The sequence below is a fragment of the Mangifera indica genome, chromosome 8, assembly GCF_011075055.1.
Source record: "Mangifera indica cultivar Alphonso chromosome 8, CATAS_Mindica_2.1, whole genome shotgun sequence".
In the NCBI taxonomy this organism is placed as follows: Eukaryota; Viridiplantae; Streptophyta; class Magnoliopsida; order Sapindales; family Anacardiaceae; genus Mangifera; species Mangifera indica.
The window spans coordinates 5,970,405-5,989,057 of NC_058144.1; the positions used below are offsets into that span (position 1 = coordinate 5,970,405).

The following is an 18,653-nucleotide window of genomic DNA, read 5'->3' on the forward strand; positions in this document are numbered from 1 at the left end:
AGAGAGACATCGTAGGAAGGGAGAGAGAGTTAATGTTATTTGTTGAAAAATCGTTGGACTAGTTTTTCAAATCTTAGGAGGAAAAATGTGGTTTTTCAAAACTTAATTTTGAAAAAAAATTATTATTTTTTTTCAAACTAATAAGAGATAATTTTATAAACTTTTATATTTTTTAATATTATAAATTAAATAACGATTTTATTTTTTAACTTTAATATAAATGGATTGATAAGTAAATATTTAAAACTTTTCAGAAAAAGGTTGACAATACACCAGGCCTTGGGTGGGAAAAAACATTTTGTGCTAAAATAAACAGCAGGCTCTCTATTGCATTAAATTTAAATGATAGATAATTATTATAAATGATACACTATTATGGAAACCTAGACTAGGGAAATTAATGTTGTAATACACACAAATTAATAAACAGAGAGATGAAAATACTAATGAATAAAACATGATTATGCCTAATAATTCTGGCAGTGAAGAAGCTAAATTTACATCCGACAAAATTGAATGTTTTCAACAAAAGAACCCACAACTTGTTTCTTGATGATTATTGATTCCCCTTTACCTTATTTTGTTTTCTTCTTCTTGATGGGCAGTAAATTCAGCTGATTAATTAATCCTCCCCCAAAAAAAAAGGAGAAAAAGAATGATTGGTAATCAATCTCAATAATCACAAAAGATCCTGCTGTAAAACCAAATCATGGGATTCAAAAACTGGTGTTCAGTTGGTGCCCTGCAACAACACATAGCTAATAAATGTGTCATGAAAATCCTCTTTATCACATACATGAAATGCATGTAAACACATAAATTTGAACAATCTTGGGCCAAATATCGGCATGGAATGCCATTGGATGAGGTGTGGTTGGTGGCAACATGATTTTTTCACATAAAGAAATGCACAGGATGAAATGGGGACAATGTTAATTTGTGGGTGGAGGTGTCACAGCTTTTTAGCAATAAAATGATTGTTAAAAGGGAAGAAGAAAATGTTGAGTTGAAATGAATGGTAAGATAAGAAGCAATATTCCTTGCTTGTGCATCATTTTGTTCGCCACAAATTTACACTATTAGACTATTCATAAGAGAGATATAAATTATATATTATGTATATATATTTTTGAGTGTGTAATTAAATATATAGATAATATATTATAATATAATTGAAAGATTTTTGATACCGAATAAACATAATGTATTTATATTTTGATACCATCTAATATAGGATAAGTGTTAATAAAGTTGTGATATCAGTTATAAGAATGATTAAGATTGATACCGTTCAACAGGTAAAAAAGATAACAAAAATTTTATGTAATATTTGTAAGACAATTTTTAAGAAAACTTAAATAAGATTTAGTCTCTGCTCTTGTAAAAGTACTCCATCCATCTCAATTCCACAAACGTCACACTCTTAACTAAAATTTTTTACTAAAATCAGGCAATGATAAAACATAAATTATTGTTAATTTTTCTTTAATCAATTCAAATTTACAACCCACAATGGGTGTCACATCATATATCACAATGCCCTCCTCTCTAGGATCATTTTTTAAATATTTTTAATTTATCACCCTTTTATCATAATTCTGCTTTGATTTTAAAATAAAAAGAAAATAAAATTAATCAAATAATAATATCGACATATATTATTTTATATTTATAAAAAATACAACAAGCAAGCCCAATTCAAGCAAGTCACTTCTGACCCTATCTGTGTTAAAAAGTTGAGGGGGGGCGGGGGGCGCGCGCGCATGATGCGTAGGATTAGGAGGAAAATAAGGGGTACATGATAGAAAGCGACGCTGTTTTGTTATGTTTTGTTAATTACGCTAAAAATGGAGGGGTACGAAAAATAATAGGTGGTGGTTCTGGTCAGGTGTATAAAAAGCGACCGTGTGTCAAACAAAAGCGGAAACATTCTCTCACTCACTCACAACAAGTAAACTTCCGTTTAAGCTTCTTTTTCTGCTTTCCTTTTCGCCAACGAATTTAGCTTTTTTTGGTTTTTTATTTTTCTAAAATATGTCTATTGATGTAGCTTGAACCTTCCTATTTCGGTTTCGTGAGACTGAAAAAGATTCTCATTTGTTTGAATTTCTTTTTTTTAAGAAATTGATTCTGTGATTCAATTGGTTGAGTGATCCATGTCGTCAGATATAAGTTAGTCTCACACACACTCTATCCTGTTTACGTTAAACAGTTAATTAGTTGTTTTCGTTTTTTGTTGATTCGATTTCGAAGAAAGTTTTGTATAATTTGATGGCGAAATCTTCGAGCACAAGTGAGGGAACCGCCGTGTTGTTTGAAAACTTGAATGGTTTTTTAGTATTTGTTAGTTATTGAGTGAAGAGAATTGTGAGTAAGTTAGGGTTTGTAAAAAGTAGTTGGCGGTTGAGTAAGGTTGGTTGAGGACAGGGGGGATGGGCAGGGGTTGGCTTTTACTAGCAACGGTAGGACCACCGATAAAGCCGCGGACCGGGTTGCGGAGAAAGCAAGCTGGAAGAGGCTCTTACAGAGGCAGCTAGGCTCAGCTAGAGGCTTAATACAAAATCAAGGAGACAGGGCCTTGGGGCGTCGTGTTTTTGTATTTTCCTTTTTGTTGTTTTGAGAGCTAAGTGAAGTAACAGCTCCGTGTGTTTTAATTTTTCACGATTTCTGTTTTGATTGAGAAAAAGAGATGGATACTGGAACTCCTGAGCTGCACGGAGTATTGAAAAGCCTCTGTTTTAATACGGAGTGGAAGTACGCCGTCTTTTGGAAGCTTAAGCATCGGGCTCGCATGTGAGTTTAAAAAACGATGTTTAGTTGGTTAGTAAAATTGTATCTCGGAAAGAAAGAAGGGTGTTGAGTTTGATTTTATTGTGTTGTTGAATTCGTTGCAGGGTGTTGACCTGGGAAGATGGTTACTATGACAGTTGTGAACAACTTGATTCTTTAGGGAATAAGTGTTCAAATGAGACACTTGCGAATTTGCATGGCGGGCATTATTCACATGATCCCCTTGGATTGGCCGTGGCAAAAATGTCTTATCATGTGTATACGTTAGGGGAAGGGTATGTTTTTCTTTACTCATGAATAGGTTATTCAGCTCTCTGTATTCTTTGTAATAATGATGCAAAACTGCTAAGCCTGTGTTTGTTAGTGTGGAATTGCTATATATAGTGAGACTTCAATATAACCTCTAGTTCAGTTCAATTCCAATTATGAGGTTGAATTCCATGCTCCGAAGGGCTCAATTGTTGAGAACATAAAATGTTGACAAGTGAATGAATGTCTCTAAAGATTGCCCAAACTGAGTGGCATTTCTCCTTTGTTTTACAGGATTGTTGGACAGGTAGCAGTTACTGGAAATCATCAGTGGATCTTTGTCGATCAGCATGTTACTAGTTCTTGCTCATCCATTGAGGTTTGCTAGTTATTATGCAATAGTATTGAATAATATCAGTTTCTTGAAAAGTGATAATAATCTATAGTTATTTTGATATCTATTGTGTTTTTAAATCGTTCTTAACAGTAATCTTTGATTGGTTATTTTTCAGTTCTGTAATGGGTGGCAAAGCCAAGTTTTAGCTGGGATCAAGGTATGATTACCATATATTCCTTTATTAGTATTATTATTATTGCTGCCTTTTGAAGTGTAATTTGTTTAATATTGATGCAGCAAGATTTAGCATAATATGTGAAAATTAGGACATCCTCACTTTGTTAATCACTGACACAGATATTTGATCACTGTGTTATTGGCTTGTATCAACAATGCCACGGGCCATATTTATGAGTGCTGGCTCTTTTTTATTCCCTATTTATCCTCAAATATGCCAATCTTGAAGTAATGGATTTTATTTTCTCACCATAAATTGTCTTTGTCTAACAATTGCTCTTGTTGTGATCTGCTTTGCTTTGTTTTGATAGTTGGATGAAAATGGCAGTGCATTTACATTTCTATGAATCAAGAAATTTCTTATTTTACTATGATAATCTCTTTGGTTACCTTCTGATACAAATCTTAGGAGAACACTTAAAAACTAGCTATTGAGATTGAAGCGTCTAAGGTCATATAAACCCCACACTAGAAGCCCATAGTTTCTAATATAAGATCCAAGTCTCATACCTTGCATTTGAGATCCTAATATACCATTACGTTCTGCAACCCCAGTGCCCATATGGGTTGACTATGCGCTAGCTCCCTGCCAATCCCGGGCGAATACTGAAATGCTAGCGTCATCAGTCTCGCTGCACGATTACAACTAGGAGACATGGTGATGACTCTGATACCAAATTAGACCAATCTTAGGAGAACCATACTTCAAAAGCTAGTTATTAAAATTGGAGAACTTAAGATTATATAAACCCTACACTAGAAACCCATACTTTCTAATGTGGAATCCAAATCTCATAATTTGCACTTGAGATCTTAACACCTTCACATTTTAATTGTTTCTTATTAAAAAAAAAAAAAAAATCACAAATTGAGTAATTGTTTATTGACATGCACAATTGTCCTTTTTGCTACCTTAAAGCCTATTAAATCATCTTTCTAACAAAATATATGTGTTCTGATCTGTAGACCATTGTCGTTGTCGCTGTTGGTCCACTTGGAGTTGTACAGCTTGGTTCTTTGAATAAAGTAAGATGAGTTCTACCTTTCTTGGTGCACCATCAGAGTTATGCATGTGATCGATATATTTTTCTTTTTAAATTGATGTTTATGTACTTTTCATTTTGATGTTGGGATATTTACTCAAAAAACTAATTGTTTATGAAGACCCTTTACTTCTTTTGTTTAATATGTTCTTAAGATGACAAATATTTTATTGAAACTTATAAATGTATTAATGAATTCCAATGCATATATGGATGAGAAGCAGAATTGGGGAAACTTTCTTATAAAAAATTTAGGAAATGGAATGCTGACGGACTAAAGTGAGGGCAGTGTGCATGCCAGAAATGGGTTGGAGATTGGCCCCAATGCAAAGCTTGATTTTAGTCTACAAATTGATAAATTAATCTCACTGTAATGAGTAGTTAAAGCACAGAAAATCTTAATCATCTTGTATTGTTATTTTTTCTTATTGACTTGCATTTGAATTGCATGCTTCGGATCAAAGGCCTTGTATTCTTGTTTGAAGTATCTTTTTCTTTTTCTTGTTATTTTACATAGTTTGTGATTCATCAGTGAATTTTTTGCATACCAAGCAAAGAAAAAAGGCAATGTGTTTTTGGCTTTACTATATGGATCTCCCAGTTAGTGATATGTTTGCATGGAGCAGGTCAATGAAGATGTGAAGCTGGTGACTCATATCAGAGATATCTTTTTCGCCCTTAAAGATTTTTCAGTTGGGCATGTTTCTAGTCCAATACAATGTAGTATGAAGAGTACATTATCCCTGGTATCTTTCTTTGTTTATTTCTGGCATGTGTATGTTGTTAGCACAGATCTGCATGTGCAGTTTATCATATCAGGTTCATTTAAATGATGAGAGATAATAATATCTTTGTTTCTCTCTATTTTCAGCCAGACTTTACTACCAAGAGTGTAACTTCAGAAACTATTCCTCATTGCTTGAGCAATTTAGATAAAGTTGTCAACAATGAAAGACCAAATGTTCATTTCCCCATGTTCCCATATGTTGAGAAGCATGGTGATAGTTCTTATATTTACCCAGTGTCTGGTACTCAGCCTAAAACAGCAGTTGAAGTGGTTAATAAGCATGAAGAGATTCAATTTTCCACACCAGGTGGTGATGGAATTGACAAATTACTCCAGCCAAAATCAAATGTTATCAATTTGCAACATCAGAATCAAATGGGAATAAATTTGATTGGGAACCAGATGGGAGAAGGGGTGACTGGTGGCTGGAAAGATTTAGGAATGGTATCTGAACAAAATGTCCCTCCATTTTCAATCAATTCTGTTTTCAATAGCATAAATTTATGTACTGCTGCATTTCCAACCGAAAAATTTGTCGTTGATCATGCATATTTCCCTACAAACCCACTTGACTCCACTCTTAATGACAGAGTTAAGTCGGAAAGCATGGATTCTTATCAAAATGGGATGTTGTATGTATCTCAATCTTCAGATTTCAAATTCCATAAAGATCTTGAGAGGTTAGGGAATCAAACTGAATTCGGTCACTCAAACCCATCAGACACGCCTTTGAAGTTCTCTGCTGGTTCTGAGCTGCATGAAGCTCTAGGACCTCCTTTTCTGAAGAAAGGTATCTATAATGAAAGGGAACCAGAAAATGCTGAAGCTGGAGAAACCATTGAGATGCCAGACGTGATGAGCAGCAGCCACTTGACATTTGATTCTGGCTCAGAGAGTCTTCTAGAAGCAGTAGTAGCTAATGTTTGCCATAGTGGCAGTGATGTTAAAAGTGATAGATCATTCTGTATATCAATGCAGTCACTATCGACAACTGAGAAAATGCCTGAGCTTTCTGAGCAGAAGCACACCGTTAATTCAGTAGATTATTCTATAAATCAATCCTCTCTTGTAGAAGAAGACATAAAGAAGTGCTTGAGTTCCTCAGAGGTATATGGTGCAATGTCTTCAAAAGGGTTTTCATCATCTTGTCCAAGTGCATGTATTGAACAGTCGGACAGGTCTTCAGAGCCTGCTAAGAACAATAAAAAAAGGGCTAGACCTGGTGAAAATTGTAGGCCTAGGCCAAGGGATAGACAGCTGATCCAGGATCGTATCAAGGAGCTGAGAGAGCTTGTGCCAAGTGGATCAAAGGTATCTTAATTTTTCCATCGTGATATTTGCGATTCCTTTTCATTTAAAATTGTTCCATGGTGTATACTGAAAACTTCAAGAAATTTGCAGTGTAGTATTGATTCCTTGCTGGAGCGAACAATCAAGCACATGCTCTTTCTGCAAAGCATCACTAAGCATGCTGACAAGCTTAGCAAATGTGTTGAATCGAAGGTAAGAGACTCAAGCATTTGGCTTCTAGATTGTCTTGGTCCCCTGATTTGGTAAACAAAGAACTCAGGAAACCTCCATCATTTATCGAATATTCTGTTTGATGACCTAATTCGATTTTTTTGGGGGGGTTTATTTCCTTTCCAGTGTTTTTTACCCAAAAGGCTTCTGGATTGCTGAATACAAATATGTGTGCTTTTAATCTATTTCTTACTTGTAAGATAATCAGAATTGTGCCTAGCTGTTAGTGGTTTTAGTGTCTATTTGCTGGAATTTCTTTCTTCTGTTCTTGAAGCATATCTTCGAGAATAAAGAACACAAAATCCTACTATGTTCGTTTCTCAATTTGTATACTTTTGGATCGCCAGAATTTTAAAAGATGAGAAAACTAAAGTTGTTTTGAGAACAGTTTCTGCATATTTTGTAATGTTCTGGAAATCAAGGTTGTTTATTTCTCTTAAAGAACAGAAAACAGTATTCGGAACAGGAAGCCAAGTGTTCCGTGATTGTCTCTTCAAGAATATCCTACCTGATGATTTGTTCAGCTTCTCTATGATATTCGGTAACCAGGGCATTCTGATTTATATGGCCTGTAGGAAGAGCATATCAAAATTACTTTAGTTTATTAGGTGTGTTCCACTGTTGTTCTTCCTGTTGACATCTTGCTGCTGTTTTGTGGATGCAGCAGAAAGTTGCCGGCATTAGAGATTCATCCAATTATGAACAGGGTTCAAGCTGGGCTGTGGAGGTAGGAAGCCAACTGAAAGTTTGCTCAATCATAGTGGAGAACCTTAACAAGAATGGACAGATGCTTGTTGAGGTATGTATAAGTCACGTATGTATTTTTGCGAGAAAATAGTCATTGTTTTGGTGGAAGCACTAGTGTTTCTGTAATTAAAATATTCCAGAATGATAAAGGGAAAAAAAAAAAAATTCTTATAAAGAAAAGTGCAAGTTTTAGAAGTCTGCTGGTTGATTTGTTCAGATGCTGTGCGAGGAATGCAGTCACTTTCTTGAGATAGCAGAAGCCATCAGGAGCTTGGGTCTGACAATCTTAAAAGGAGTTACAGAAGAGCATGGTGATAAGACATGGATATGTTTTGTGGTTGAGGTAGGATCCATGTTTTTCTGGATGAATTATGTGTTATACATTTTCTGGAAAAAAAAAAAGTGGCCTAGTGATTGTTTTCTCTATTCGAGCTGCATGGCTTTATGTTTTCCAGTTTTATGTTCTCAAGAGTATATTCAATATGCAGCACTTCTTCACCTGTGTGCCTTTTTAACTAATGCATTAACTGATTAAAAGTTGTAACTTGTGTCATTATTTACAAATTTAAAAAATGGTATGTTTGAAACATGATGAAAATGATCCTGATTTTATACTGTATACAGACTTACTGATGGTTTGGTTGATTAGATTTCTGCTTGAAAGATATCCATGGTGTGCCAGTGAATAATACCAACCTCTACATTTCATGTTCATGGAAACCATGTAGAAAGTGGCCAATCGTAAAATGTGTCACAGTAAAACATGAGCCAAAGTATTGAGGTTTCAGTTAGATGTTCAAGTCTTGGGAATAATCCATACTGAACTTTCAACATTTATGCATACATAATCTCTGCAGGCAGATAATAACCTAATTACCTCAATCGTTTAACCCAGTTAGATTGCTTCATCTGGAAACTAATCTTTAACTTTGATCATTACAGGGACAGGAAAACAGAATTATGCGCAGAATGGATGTCTTGTGGTCTCTTGTGCAAATATTGCAATCAAAAGCTATGTGCAGCTAACAACAGTTGCTGGCAATCTCCTGGGAGACAACCTCATTGGCTTCTTTGTAATATATAGTGAGACATTTTTTGTCTTTGTGGCATTTGGCCCCCTGAATTCTTTTTTGTAATAAAAAAGGGAGATAAAGGGGATATTAAAAAATGTTATTTCAAAGACCATTTTTGCATTTCTTCTTGTGTGTGGAGATACCATCTAGTCCATCTATTTGAAAGCTTGCTAATTATATTAATAAAGTGTCTTGAAATCCAATCTCTGTAGTTGTAATGGTTGCCAACTGCTTTGATGATATTTTGTTTGTTTAAGATCTTAATCGTTATTGAGAATTAATTACAAAGTTCCCTGAAGGTCTAGTTAGATGGTGCTTTTACAACTGGATACACACACACACCCCCGCATATTTCAGGAAAGAGTTGAGGATCGAGTTGACCATCATGGAAATCATAAGCTATTGTATTCCGCCAATTCACTGCTGTATTTGCCACTAGTAGATCTCCATTGCAGAAGTACCTTACAAGTCTTTTCTTGTCACCAGAGTATATCTCCATCTTCACTTCTTTGGGTTGCTCATGGAATCCTCTCACCGCTTCTATCATCTCTACCAGGACGGTGAATGGAACTGTGGCTAATCGCTTGAAAGAAGCCCCATGTTTCTGACTCTTCACGAAGTCTAGTTGTTATCCCAGTTCGTCCACAATCTTGGAAGCCTCAAAGATCTATCAGTGGAATTTGTAGGCAAAATTTACGGGTATCTGATGATTTTGGGAGGTTTTCTTGGGAATGGACGAAAAATCTAGGAATCTTATGTAAATGAACTTCGAAGGAATGTGTAAAGAACTTCAAAGATGCTTATGCTATATGAATATGACCACTCAAGCACAAGTAAAGGGTCGAAAGATTCTTATGTTGAATGAAAGAAACTGGTTAGTTATGCATTTGATTATAATATCTGAAAGGCCTACATAGTCTGATACCCAACATTTTGGATTCCCACAGAATTTTCTCAGCACAACGAGAATGGCCAAATATCACCTTCTACCCCCAAATTTTTTGCCACTGCTTGTCAAAATGATATATGTCACATCGATCTCAATTCTCCAGTCTAGAAGAAGCAGCTTTGTATTCACGGGCAACCCGGATGGCCTAGTGAACAACGCTCCCTGCCAATTACTGCTTAAATCCAAATTAAACCTAAATTAATTTGCATGATCCGATTTCTGTTTCATAATTACTTCAATTACCAACTAACTTGAATTTTCATTAGGCCACTCTTATTCTTCTTCTTCTTCCTCACAAATAACCTATTCTGTTTACAGATTATAAAATATTAAATCATCATAAAATTCTATATTCACATCCCTTACCACAAATCAAACTTTTCACATTACAGAATTCAAGGCACATCCAAAGCAGTTAATCAAGTGCTATAAAGCGGCATCAGCTTGTCATATTGTTATTTTCAAGTTGCCTCAAATGACTGCAAAGAACACGAGAACAATAACGAATTTTAACCGTTTTTTAACCCCAAAACCTCTTCAAAATCCCGGTTCTTTCGCTCAAGTACAAACCACAGCCCATCAAGTAAAGGAATGTTCCAGTGTTGAAGAACTAGAATGCGTTTATGCCACCATGATCAAGACCAACGCAAGCCAAGATTGTTTTCTTATAAACCAATTTATCAGTTCTTGTACTTCTGTGTTTCATCGTACAGATCTTGCAATTTTAGCTTTTACCCAGATGCAAGATCCAAACGTTTTTGTGTACAATGCAGTTATCAGAGGCTTCGTTCACTGTGGCCACCCACTTCAAGCTCTACAAGTTTATGTTCATATGTTAAGGGCTAAAGTTTTTCCCTCAAGTTATACTTTTCCGTCGTTGATAAAAGCTTGCACGTCCTTTTTGAGTTTCTGTATTGGAGAGGCTGTGCATGGGCAAATCTGGAAGAATGGATTTGATTCTCATATGTTTGTCCAGACTGCTTTGATCGATTTTTACTCGAATTCCAATAAAATCTCTGAATCGAGAAGAGTGTTTGATGAAATGCCTGACAGAGATGTTGTTGCATGGACTACGATGGTTTCTGCTTATCTGCATGTTGGGGATTTGTGTTCTGGGAGGAGACTGTTTGATGAGATGTCTGAAAGGAACATTGCCACATGGAATACTATGATTGACGGGTATGCAAGATTGGGAAATGTGGGGGATGCTGAATTGTTATTTAATGAAATGCCTACCAGGGATAGAATTTCATGGACGATTATGATCACTTGTTATTCTCATAACAAGCAGTTCAGAGAAGCTTTAGATCTGTTCAATAAGATGACAAAGAGTGGGATTAGCCCTGACGGAGTTACTATGGCTACTGTTATATCGGCTTGTGCCCATCTTGGAGCGCTTGAGTTAGGGAAGGAAATTCATCTTTATTTATTGCAAAATGGATTTGATCTTGATGTTTTTATAGGATCTGCATTGATTGATATGTATGCGAAGTGTGGGAATTTAGATAGGTCCCTTTTAGTGTTCTTCAAACTGCAAGAGAAAAACCTCTTCTGTTGGAATTCAGCGATAGAAGGCCTTGCTGTCCATGGCTTTGCAAATGAAGCACTGGCAATGCTTTGTAGGATGGAGAGAGAAAAAATAAAACCAAATGGTGTTACTTTTATCAGTGTTTTAAGCGCTTGTACTCATGCCGGGCTGGTTGAAGAAGGCCGTCGGAGGTTTCAGAGCATGATCAATGAATATTTCATAACTCCTGAAGTTGAGCACTATGGATGCATGGTTGGTCTGTTGGGCAAAGCCGGCTTGCTTGAAGAGGCATTAGAACTAATAAGAAGCATGACATTTCAACCAAATGCAGTTATCTGGGGTGCCCTGTTGAGTGGGTGTAAACTTCATCGGAACCTGGAGACTGCTTATCTTGCTGTTAAGGAATTAACAATTCTAGAGCCGAATAACAGTGGATATTACATGCTTTTGCTTAACATGTATGCTGAATTGAATCGATGGCCTGAGGTAAGGAAAATAAGGTTGAACATGAAGGAACTAGGGGTCGAAAAGAGATGTCCTGGTTCAAGCTGGATTGAAATTGAGAGGAAAATATATCAGTTCACTGCATCTGATAAATCTCACCTAGCCTCTGATAAGATTTACTTCTTGTTGGTTGAATTAGATGGACAACTGAAGCTAGCTGGTTACGAACCTGACCCCAGTTCTATATCATAGCAGTTCATGTTCTGAGAGGGAATATTTGACATGACTGGGAAGTACATGTGATCTTTTGCCATGTACTGAATATTCCCTTTATTCTGTAAAACAGATTTTTGGAAAGAAAGCTTGGTGTTTGTGCAGCATAATTTCTGTAAGTCCTTTGTGTTTCCGATATGGCCAAAAGACTTATTCCCACCCAAAGGTTAGTATAAACTTAAACTTACATATAGTTAATTTTTAAAAATCTGTATATTTATTCATCTCTTAAATTTTATTGTTAAATTTTATTTTTATTATCAGAGATAAAATTATCATTTAAAAATTTTATTTAAATTTATATTTAGAATTACACTCAAGTTTTGAATTTTTATTTCCACCCCCGAACTTTATAATTTCCTGGTTTAAAAACTTACTTTCCCTCTCTCCCCCTAAGTCGGGGGTTACAAAACTCTCATATTTTTTTTATATATAATCGCTCTCTAGATTTTTAGAAAACTTCATTTTCACCCCTATTCATTTTTATCTTCATCTCCAACGACCAATCGTTGTCACTAGTTGTCAGCTCTCTTCCTTTAGCTTTCCTTGTCGCTCTCCCTTCACTCTTTGACCATCTTCGTTGAAGACAAAGATGATCGATCTTCGTCTGATGAAGATAGTTCGTTTTCGTGTTTGACAAAAATGGTTGAAGATTGAAAGGAGAGCGACTAAGAAGGTGAGAAGGACAGAGTCGATAGGTCGAAGATGGTGATGGTCATTGAAGAGAAAGGTTTGGAAACCTTAGAGAGAATAGGAGTGAAATGAAGTTTTCTAGAAATCTAAGGGAGGCGACATATACGAGAAAAATATGAGAGTTTTACAACCTAAAATTAGGAGAAAAAAAAGTTAGTTTTTAAATTTGAAAAATATGACATTAGGAGGTAAAAATAAAAATTTTAAAACTTGAGGGTAACTATAGAATATGAATTTAAATAAAATTTTTAAATAATAATTTTACCTATAACATTAATATAAAAAATTAATAGATAGATAAATATTTAAGTTTTTTAAAGTTAATAGTATAAATTTGTGCGGTAAGAATAAACATTTTGGTCTTTTAGTCATACATAGGTCCCCTAAAATAATCGAAATTACATTGGTGACCCGCTTCCGATTTCATGGAGGCACTCATATGGCGGCCCAAAAGGGAGCGAAAATTTTCGTTAACCCAAGCCCACTCTTTAAAGAGAAACATAATTAAAATTTGTGTACAGGAGTCAAACAATTAAATATATATAAATCTTTAAAATATGTAAATGTTGATTCCCATGTGATGTGAGACGTCGATTTTTGTTTTCTAATTAATGTGTTTGTATTGATTAAAAATATGAAGTATATGAATGCAGTAAAATGTCTGCCTTCTGCTTTATTCTTTATCCCTGTCCTGTGGGCCGTGGCTGCCTGTTGAAACTAAGTGAATTCAAATTTGCAAATCGACACAACATAACCCAGCCCAATTCAACCACCTCCCCTCCCTCAAGCCGCCATAACAGAGTGAGAGTTGCTCAACCCTAGGGAACCCAGTAACTTAAATTTGTCTCTCTCAGAAATGGCTAATCAATTCGTCAAACGATTCTTTCGCAACCTTAGTAAGTTTTTTTAAATTTTTATTACTTCATTTCTTGAATATTTATACACTGAATTTGTAGATAATTACTGTATCTTAATGATTATCACTACTTTTTTCTTATATGATGAAGACTTTTAGGGTAGTGTATAGAGAGAGAGTAATAAGTTTAAGTGCACTGCGTATGAACTATCTCATAAGCGTGCAATTTATTTCAAATGAACTTGTTAAGTGCAACTGGTATGAAGATTTTCTGGTACTGATGATGCTTTTAGGAACTGGCATTAAGTAAAATTTAGAAGTTCTATGGTCTAGGTTTTGCTTGTTCAATTGAAAAAGGCTTATTGCTTTGTTACTATTATGTTGTAGATTTTACTAAAGACAAGTTAATGACACCACAAGTGCTTACCCAGTCTGTGTATGGTGTTCTTGATCGGTGCCGATTGCATTCATCAGAAGCAGATAAGGTAGAAGCTAATGCGTTGAATAAAAGCAAGGATACACCTCAAGTTTCTTCAAGACCTAAAGTCGAGAAGAAGACAGACAGTGACTCTGTGCTTGCCAAATACAGCTCTGGTGATGATAATGTTAGTGATACCAAATGGAGGTTAGAGCTTCCTTGGCTTACAAAAGCTGTCGAACCAGCTCTGCAATTGTGCAGGTGGGCTGTTCCAACAGGTATGTGTATGTTTTATTATGTTATATGTGTCTTCTAATTTGCAACAATGATCGGATAGGGTCATCTAATTTTAAAATTAAAAGCAAGCATTTAAGCAAATTCTACCTGATTAACTTATACAGTTGCTCTAACTTAGGTGTTCAATGGTGTTTTGATTAACATCCTTGTGGGAGTGTTCAGGGGTTCTCAACACTAGTACTTTCCAATTGCCTGGGGTCATGGAGGCTGATTCAAAACTCTGACATGCAGGAACTGTAGCTAGCCCCAAATCCCCACCAAGCAGTCGATCTGTGTCAGAGATCCTTGCAACCATTCAACGGAGTAAGATTGGGATTGAAGATTGGAGTTTGAGTGACCTCACAATCGGCCTATATCTTATTTATCTCCATCAAGCATCTTTAAACCCATTTGAAGAAGTCAAGGGTGTTCAAATAACAACAGAAGCAATTGTAATCATCACATACTCTTTATCAAGCACTTGATATAAAATATCCATATTTTTTTAAACATTTTTTTATTCTTTATACTTCAATTTTCAGTCTATTACAGCTTAGAATTCTCATTAGGCATTGGCTTTGTAATTTAGGTCCAAGATCTTATATACCATGTCGAGTTGGCAAAAGGCTCTTATAAGGGTGGTGCATTAGGTCTTGCAAAACATAGCATGCTTCGTGAGAGCAATATTTTGAAATTTGAAAAAAATTCCAGTGTGATGAGGCCTGGATATTATATAGGAATTGATCCTCGTAAGAAGCTTTTAATTTTTGGAATCCGTGGTACTCATTCTGTGTACGACCTCATCACTGACATTGTTTCTTCAAATGATGAAGAAGTCACATTTGAAGGTTTTTCAACTCACTTTGGTACAGCTGAAGCTGCTCGCTGGTTTCTTAGACATGAGATTGGAACCATCAGACAGTTCTTGGAGAATCATGAGGTGTTATACAATTTGCTTTGTCTGTTTGTTGATTTTTAAAGAGGACAAAAGAAATTAGGATTTTGTTTGTTTTCTTTTAGCAAGTCTAATTCATCTACAGGGATATAGGTTAAGGCTAGTGGGTCATTCACTTGGTGGTTCTATTGCTTCTTTACTAGCAATAATGCTCCGTAAAAAGTCATCCAAAGAGCTGGGGTTTAGCCCTGACATTGTTTCTGCCGTTGGATATGCAACTCCACCTTGTGTCTCCAGAGAAGTTGCTGAAAGTTGCTCAGGTTTTGTGACTACTGTGGTACTGCAGGTGGGTAAATGCTGGGCATTTTGTTATCTGCTTGTTGTGTCTATTGGAGGGTTACAATATTTTTGAACCTATGTTTGTAAAATGCTTTCCAATGTTGAAGTGTTGTCTTGGTTTATTTGTTGTCAACTTTTTCCTTTGGCCTCTTTTTTATTTTTTTATTTTTCCTTTTATGCAGGATGATATAATACCTAGATTAAGTATAGCTTCCCTGTCAAGGCTGAGGAACGAAATTCTTCAAACTGATTGGTAAGTGCAAATTCATCTCATCTAGATTCAATAACTTTCATTTCGGACATGGTGAAAACAAACTTAAATATTTTGTGAATAACAAATTAACCTACTAGAAGCGATTGGCAACATATTTGGCATTGATATTGAAGATATCAGTGTCAAATTTTGCATTTTGGTTTCTTTAGATATTAGGTTGTTAGAAGCAGCTAATTTAAATGAAATTTCAATCCTGGAAGCTGCAACTAGGTATTGAAATATTGAATATCAATAAAATGAAGAATTTATATTGCAGTACTGTAGTTTGATAGGTGTGTATGCACACCCCATATCTCAAGCAGATTTTGAGGTTTTTATGTGATAATGAGAAAGTCATGAATTTGGCCATATAGTTTTTTGTAACTTATTTTATTTTTAAAATTTGCTTTGAATCCCTTCCTAGATGAATTGACAAAATTCAGATAATTTTTTAGTACTAAAATGCCCTGTTTCCTTTTTTTTTTTTTTTTTTTAAATTTTGGCCATAGTTTAAAATAATCAATATTGTGAATTCCAAAATGTCAATATGGCGGCTGCATCAGGAATTCTTATATTTATAAGAATAGGCATCTCCAGAAGTTTGATTGTAATTGTTTCAGGCAGACAATTAAACTCTTGACTCTGAAAAAATAAAAAATATAAAGTGATAAAGATGAAGGAGAAAGAAAAGAGACTTGATAAATGGCCAACATTTTTTGTACTAGAGAATCCACTTCATAAAATATCATATCTTGGAAGTGGATTAAGAAAAAAGATCATTTCAGCGTTGCATTTTATTCTTATAACAAAATCATAGAACAAAAGTTTTACCTTCTCATGCCTGACCAACCTTCACATAGTGGAATTTATTTATCACTTGTGAACGGTTTGAGCATTAAATTTTGTTCTCATGGGGTTGTTGATAAAGTGGAAGGATTTTTGAAACATCATTGTGGTTTTGGTACAGGACAAGTGTCATTGAGAAGGAAGACTGGAAAAATGTCCTTGATATGGTTACAAATGCAAAGCAGATGGTCTCTTCAGTGCAAGATGTAGCTCGAAAATTTGCAGATTATGCGAAGTTAAGATGCAAGAATGATTCTTCTGGTAGGTCTTCCTGCTCTCAACTTTGCCAAGTGTAACGTTGTGAAAAGCTTAGCTGCCTGCATCTTAAATTCTAGTCCTGATGAATTTTTGTTTTCTTTGAGTAGTATTGAAAATCTGATGTTGCTCTATGATCAATTTCTCCTTTTGAAGTTGGATGTTGTTTTGAATTTAGATTCTAAAATGAACTGAGGCTGGATTTTCTGTTTCATTATTTAAAATTTTCCAGCTTTGTATCGTATCATGTGTTTTGCTTCTTATCTGAGTCTTTTTGGTAATATGAGCAGTTGCATCGTAGAGTTTGCATAGGCTGTAGAAGAGTTGCATGTTCTGCTTCTATTAATACCATCTTTTTATTCAGCACCGTCTAGAAGAGATTTCCATATTCTGCTAAAGGCATTCATCACAGAGAAGGCATTCACTCTAGTGGATTAGAATTTGGATTTCTCATGACTTCATGGTACTTCTTTGTTTCCTTGACAGATGTTCCCATCAGAAAGGAATCTTCTTTTCCTGTCATCTCTTCAACTTCAAAATCAACTACAGAGAATGCTGCTCTCCTTAAGACTGAACAATCTGCCAGCACAGTGCCTGAGGAGCTATTTATTCCAGGGACTGTGTACTATCTAAAGAGGGATGTCGACACTAAGACCAGTAGCGACAAGGAAGGTACTCAATTTTTCACTCTCTGGAAAAGACATCCTGAGGAACATTTCCGGAGGATAGTACTCTCAGGCAACATTATTTCAGACCACAAATGTAAAAACCATCTTTATGCTCTACGAGATGTACTAAAAGGCTTGCCTGGATCCAGTGATGAATGGATATTCAGATAGCTGAAATCCTAAATGTTTAACATTCCATTCAACGTCATATAAATTATTGTGTTTTGGATCCACTATCAACATATGATCGTATTCAACTTCTGCTCAGAAGACCTTGATTGAAACTGAAGTAATATTGCTATTAAGCTTGTGGTCTTGCTCTTAATTTTCTTTCTAGTATTTATCTTGCATTACATTGGCAACTAATGACGCTTGTAAAACCCAGTTCCAAAGGAATACTTCTATAAAAAAAAATATGGTTACACATTTTTGAGTATATGATTTAGTATATAAATGATACATATTATCATATGATTCGGTAATTTAAATTAAAGATAAAATAATACTTAATCAAAGAATATCATATTATCTGTATATTCAATCATATATTAAAAATTGTATATATATAGCATTGCATTTGAATCCGGTTGGCTACTGTGCATGTGTAGAAAAATCAACAAATTTCCACTGATAGTAATGGAGCACTCGAGACAAATTATGTATTTCAATTATTGGTGAAGCCTTTTTTAAGCTAATGGCCGCCTTAGCCTTCTCCTCGTGATCTCTTGTCTTTACCGAAAGATGACAGTCATTTTTGGGCACGCAGAAATTTGAAAAGTCTAGATAAGCCCCAAAAACCAAGTAATATCATCATATTGGCAAAAAAATTTAGAATATAAAATTAGAAGTTGTAAGCAATGGAATTGGAATATATCTGTCAAAAAGGATGGAGCTCCCCCACCATTACCAACCTTAAAAAAAGTTATGGCTGAGCATTAATTGGCGGTTTTGGTTAATTATGATTTTACCATAGCTAAAGCACATCCCCATCTCTAGGCTTCTATGGCATCCAAGGAAAAGTAGAAAACAACACTTCACAAAGGGGAATTTTAAGAGTAAAGAAAAAAGAGTTTTGATGGTTTAGTCATGTGTAAATTGCATAACCTTTTTATTATTTTAAATTATATTCCTTTCTTAAGTGAACTCGACAATAAAGTTCTTGCATTTCAAAAATTT

The 18,653-nt window shown here is 35.2% G+C and overlaps 3 protein-coding genes across 5 annotated transcripts; all 3 read left to right on the plus strand.

Annotated features, from left to right (window-relative positions):
- The first annotated feature begins 1,929 nt into the window (after nucleotides 1–1,929).
- Nucleotides 1,930–8,987, plus strand: LOC123222909 (transcription factor bHLH155-like). Of its 2 annotated transcripts, none has more exons than XM_044645931.1 (11): nucleotides 1,930–2,793; nucleotides 2,895–3,065; nucleotides 3,334–3,418; nucleotides 3,552–3,593; nucleotides 4,580–4,639; nucleotides 5,283–5,402; nucleotides 5,528–6,754; nucleotides 6,845–6,946; nucleotides 7,629–7,763; nucleotides 7,929–8,054; nucleotides 8,654–8,987. In XM_044645931.1, the coding sequence occupies exons 1-11, from the start codon at nucleotides 2,690–2,692 to the stop codon at nucleotides 8,735–8,737; spliced, it is 2,256 nt and encodes a 751-aa protein (XP_044501866.1). In that variant the 5' UTR covers nucleotides 1,930–2,689; the 3' UTR covers nucleotides 8,738–8,987. The 2 variants fall into 2 exon arrangements, with proteins under 2 accessions (XP_044501866.1, XP_044501867.1); XM_044645932.1 differs by having other exon boundaries at nucleotides 7,632–7,763.
- Nucleotides 8,988–9,123: 136 nt separating this feature from the next.
- Nucleotides 9,124–12,082, plus strand: LOC123222910 (pentatricopeptide repeat-containing protein At1g06143). Its single transcript, XM_044645933.1, has one exon. It carries the CDS (start codon nucleotides 10,209–10,211, stop codon nucleotides 11,955–11,957), a length of 1,749 nt encoding a protein of 582 aa, XP_044501868.1. The 5' UTR covers nucleotides 9,124–10,208; the 3' UTR covers nucleotides 11,958–12,082.
- Nucleotides 12,083–13,308: 1,226 nt separating this feature from the next.
- LOC123222911 lies at nucleotides 13,309–17,802 on the plus strand. 2 transcript variants are annotated; one of them, XM_044645936.1, is made up of 8 exons: nucleotides 13,309–13,567; nucleotides 14,002–14,223; nucleotides 14,474–14,673; nucleotides 14,811–15,161; nucleotides 15,262–15,462; nucleotides 15,638–15,708; nucleotides 16,676–16,815; nucleotides 17,296–17,802. In XM_044645936.1, exons 1-8 carry the CDS (start codon nucleotides 13,528–13,530, stop codon nucleotides 17,646–17,648), a joined length of 1,578 nt encoding a protein of 525 aa, XP_044501871.1. In that variant the 5' UTR covers nucleotides 13,309–13,527; the 3' UTR covers nucleotides 17,649–17,802. The 2 variants fall into 2 exon arrangements, with proteins under 2 accessions (XP_044501871.1, XP_044501870.1); XM_044645935.1 differs by having other exon boundaries at nucleotides 13,313–13,567; nucleotides 13,915–14,223.
- Nucleotides 17,803–18,653: the final 851 nt, after the last annotated feature.

Bases quoted from the DNA above. Each gene is read 5' to 3' on its own strand.
- LOC123222909 (XM_044645931.1), top strand. From the start codon at position 2,690: ATGGATACTGGAACTCCTGAGCTGCACGGAGTATTGAAAAGCCTCTGT. The intron at 4,640-5,282 runs GTAAGATGAGTT...TGCATGGAGCAG, and splicing joins AGCTTGGTTCTTTGAATAAA to GTCAATGAAGATGTGAAGCT. The intron at 5,403-5,527 runs GTATCTTTCTTT...CTCTATTTTCAG, and splicing joins TGAAGAGTACATTATCCCTG to CCAGACTTTACTACCAAGAG.
- LOC123222910 (XM_044645933.1), top strand. From the start codon at position 10,209: ATGACTGCAAAGAACACGAGAACAATAACGAATTTTAACCGTTTTTTA.
- LOC123222911 (XM_044645935.1), top strand. From the start codon at position 13,528: ATGGCTAATCAATTCGTCAAACGATTCTTTCGCAACCTTA. The intron at 14,224-14,473 runs GTATGTGTATGT...TCTGACATGCAG, and splicing joins CAGGTGGGCTGTTCCAACAG to GAACTGTAGCTAGCCCCAAA. The intron at 15,162-15,261 runs GTGTTATACAAT...ATTCATCTACAG, and splicing joins AGTTCTTGGAGAATCATGAG to GGATATAGGTTAAGGCTAGT.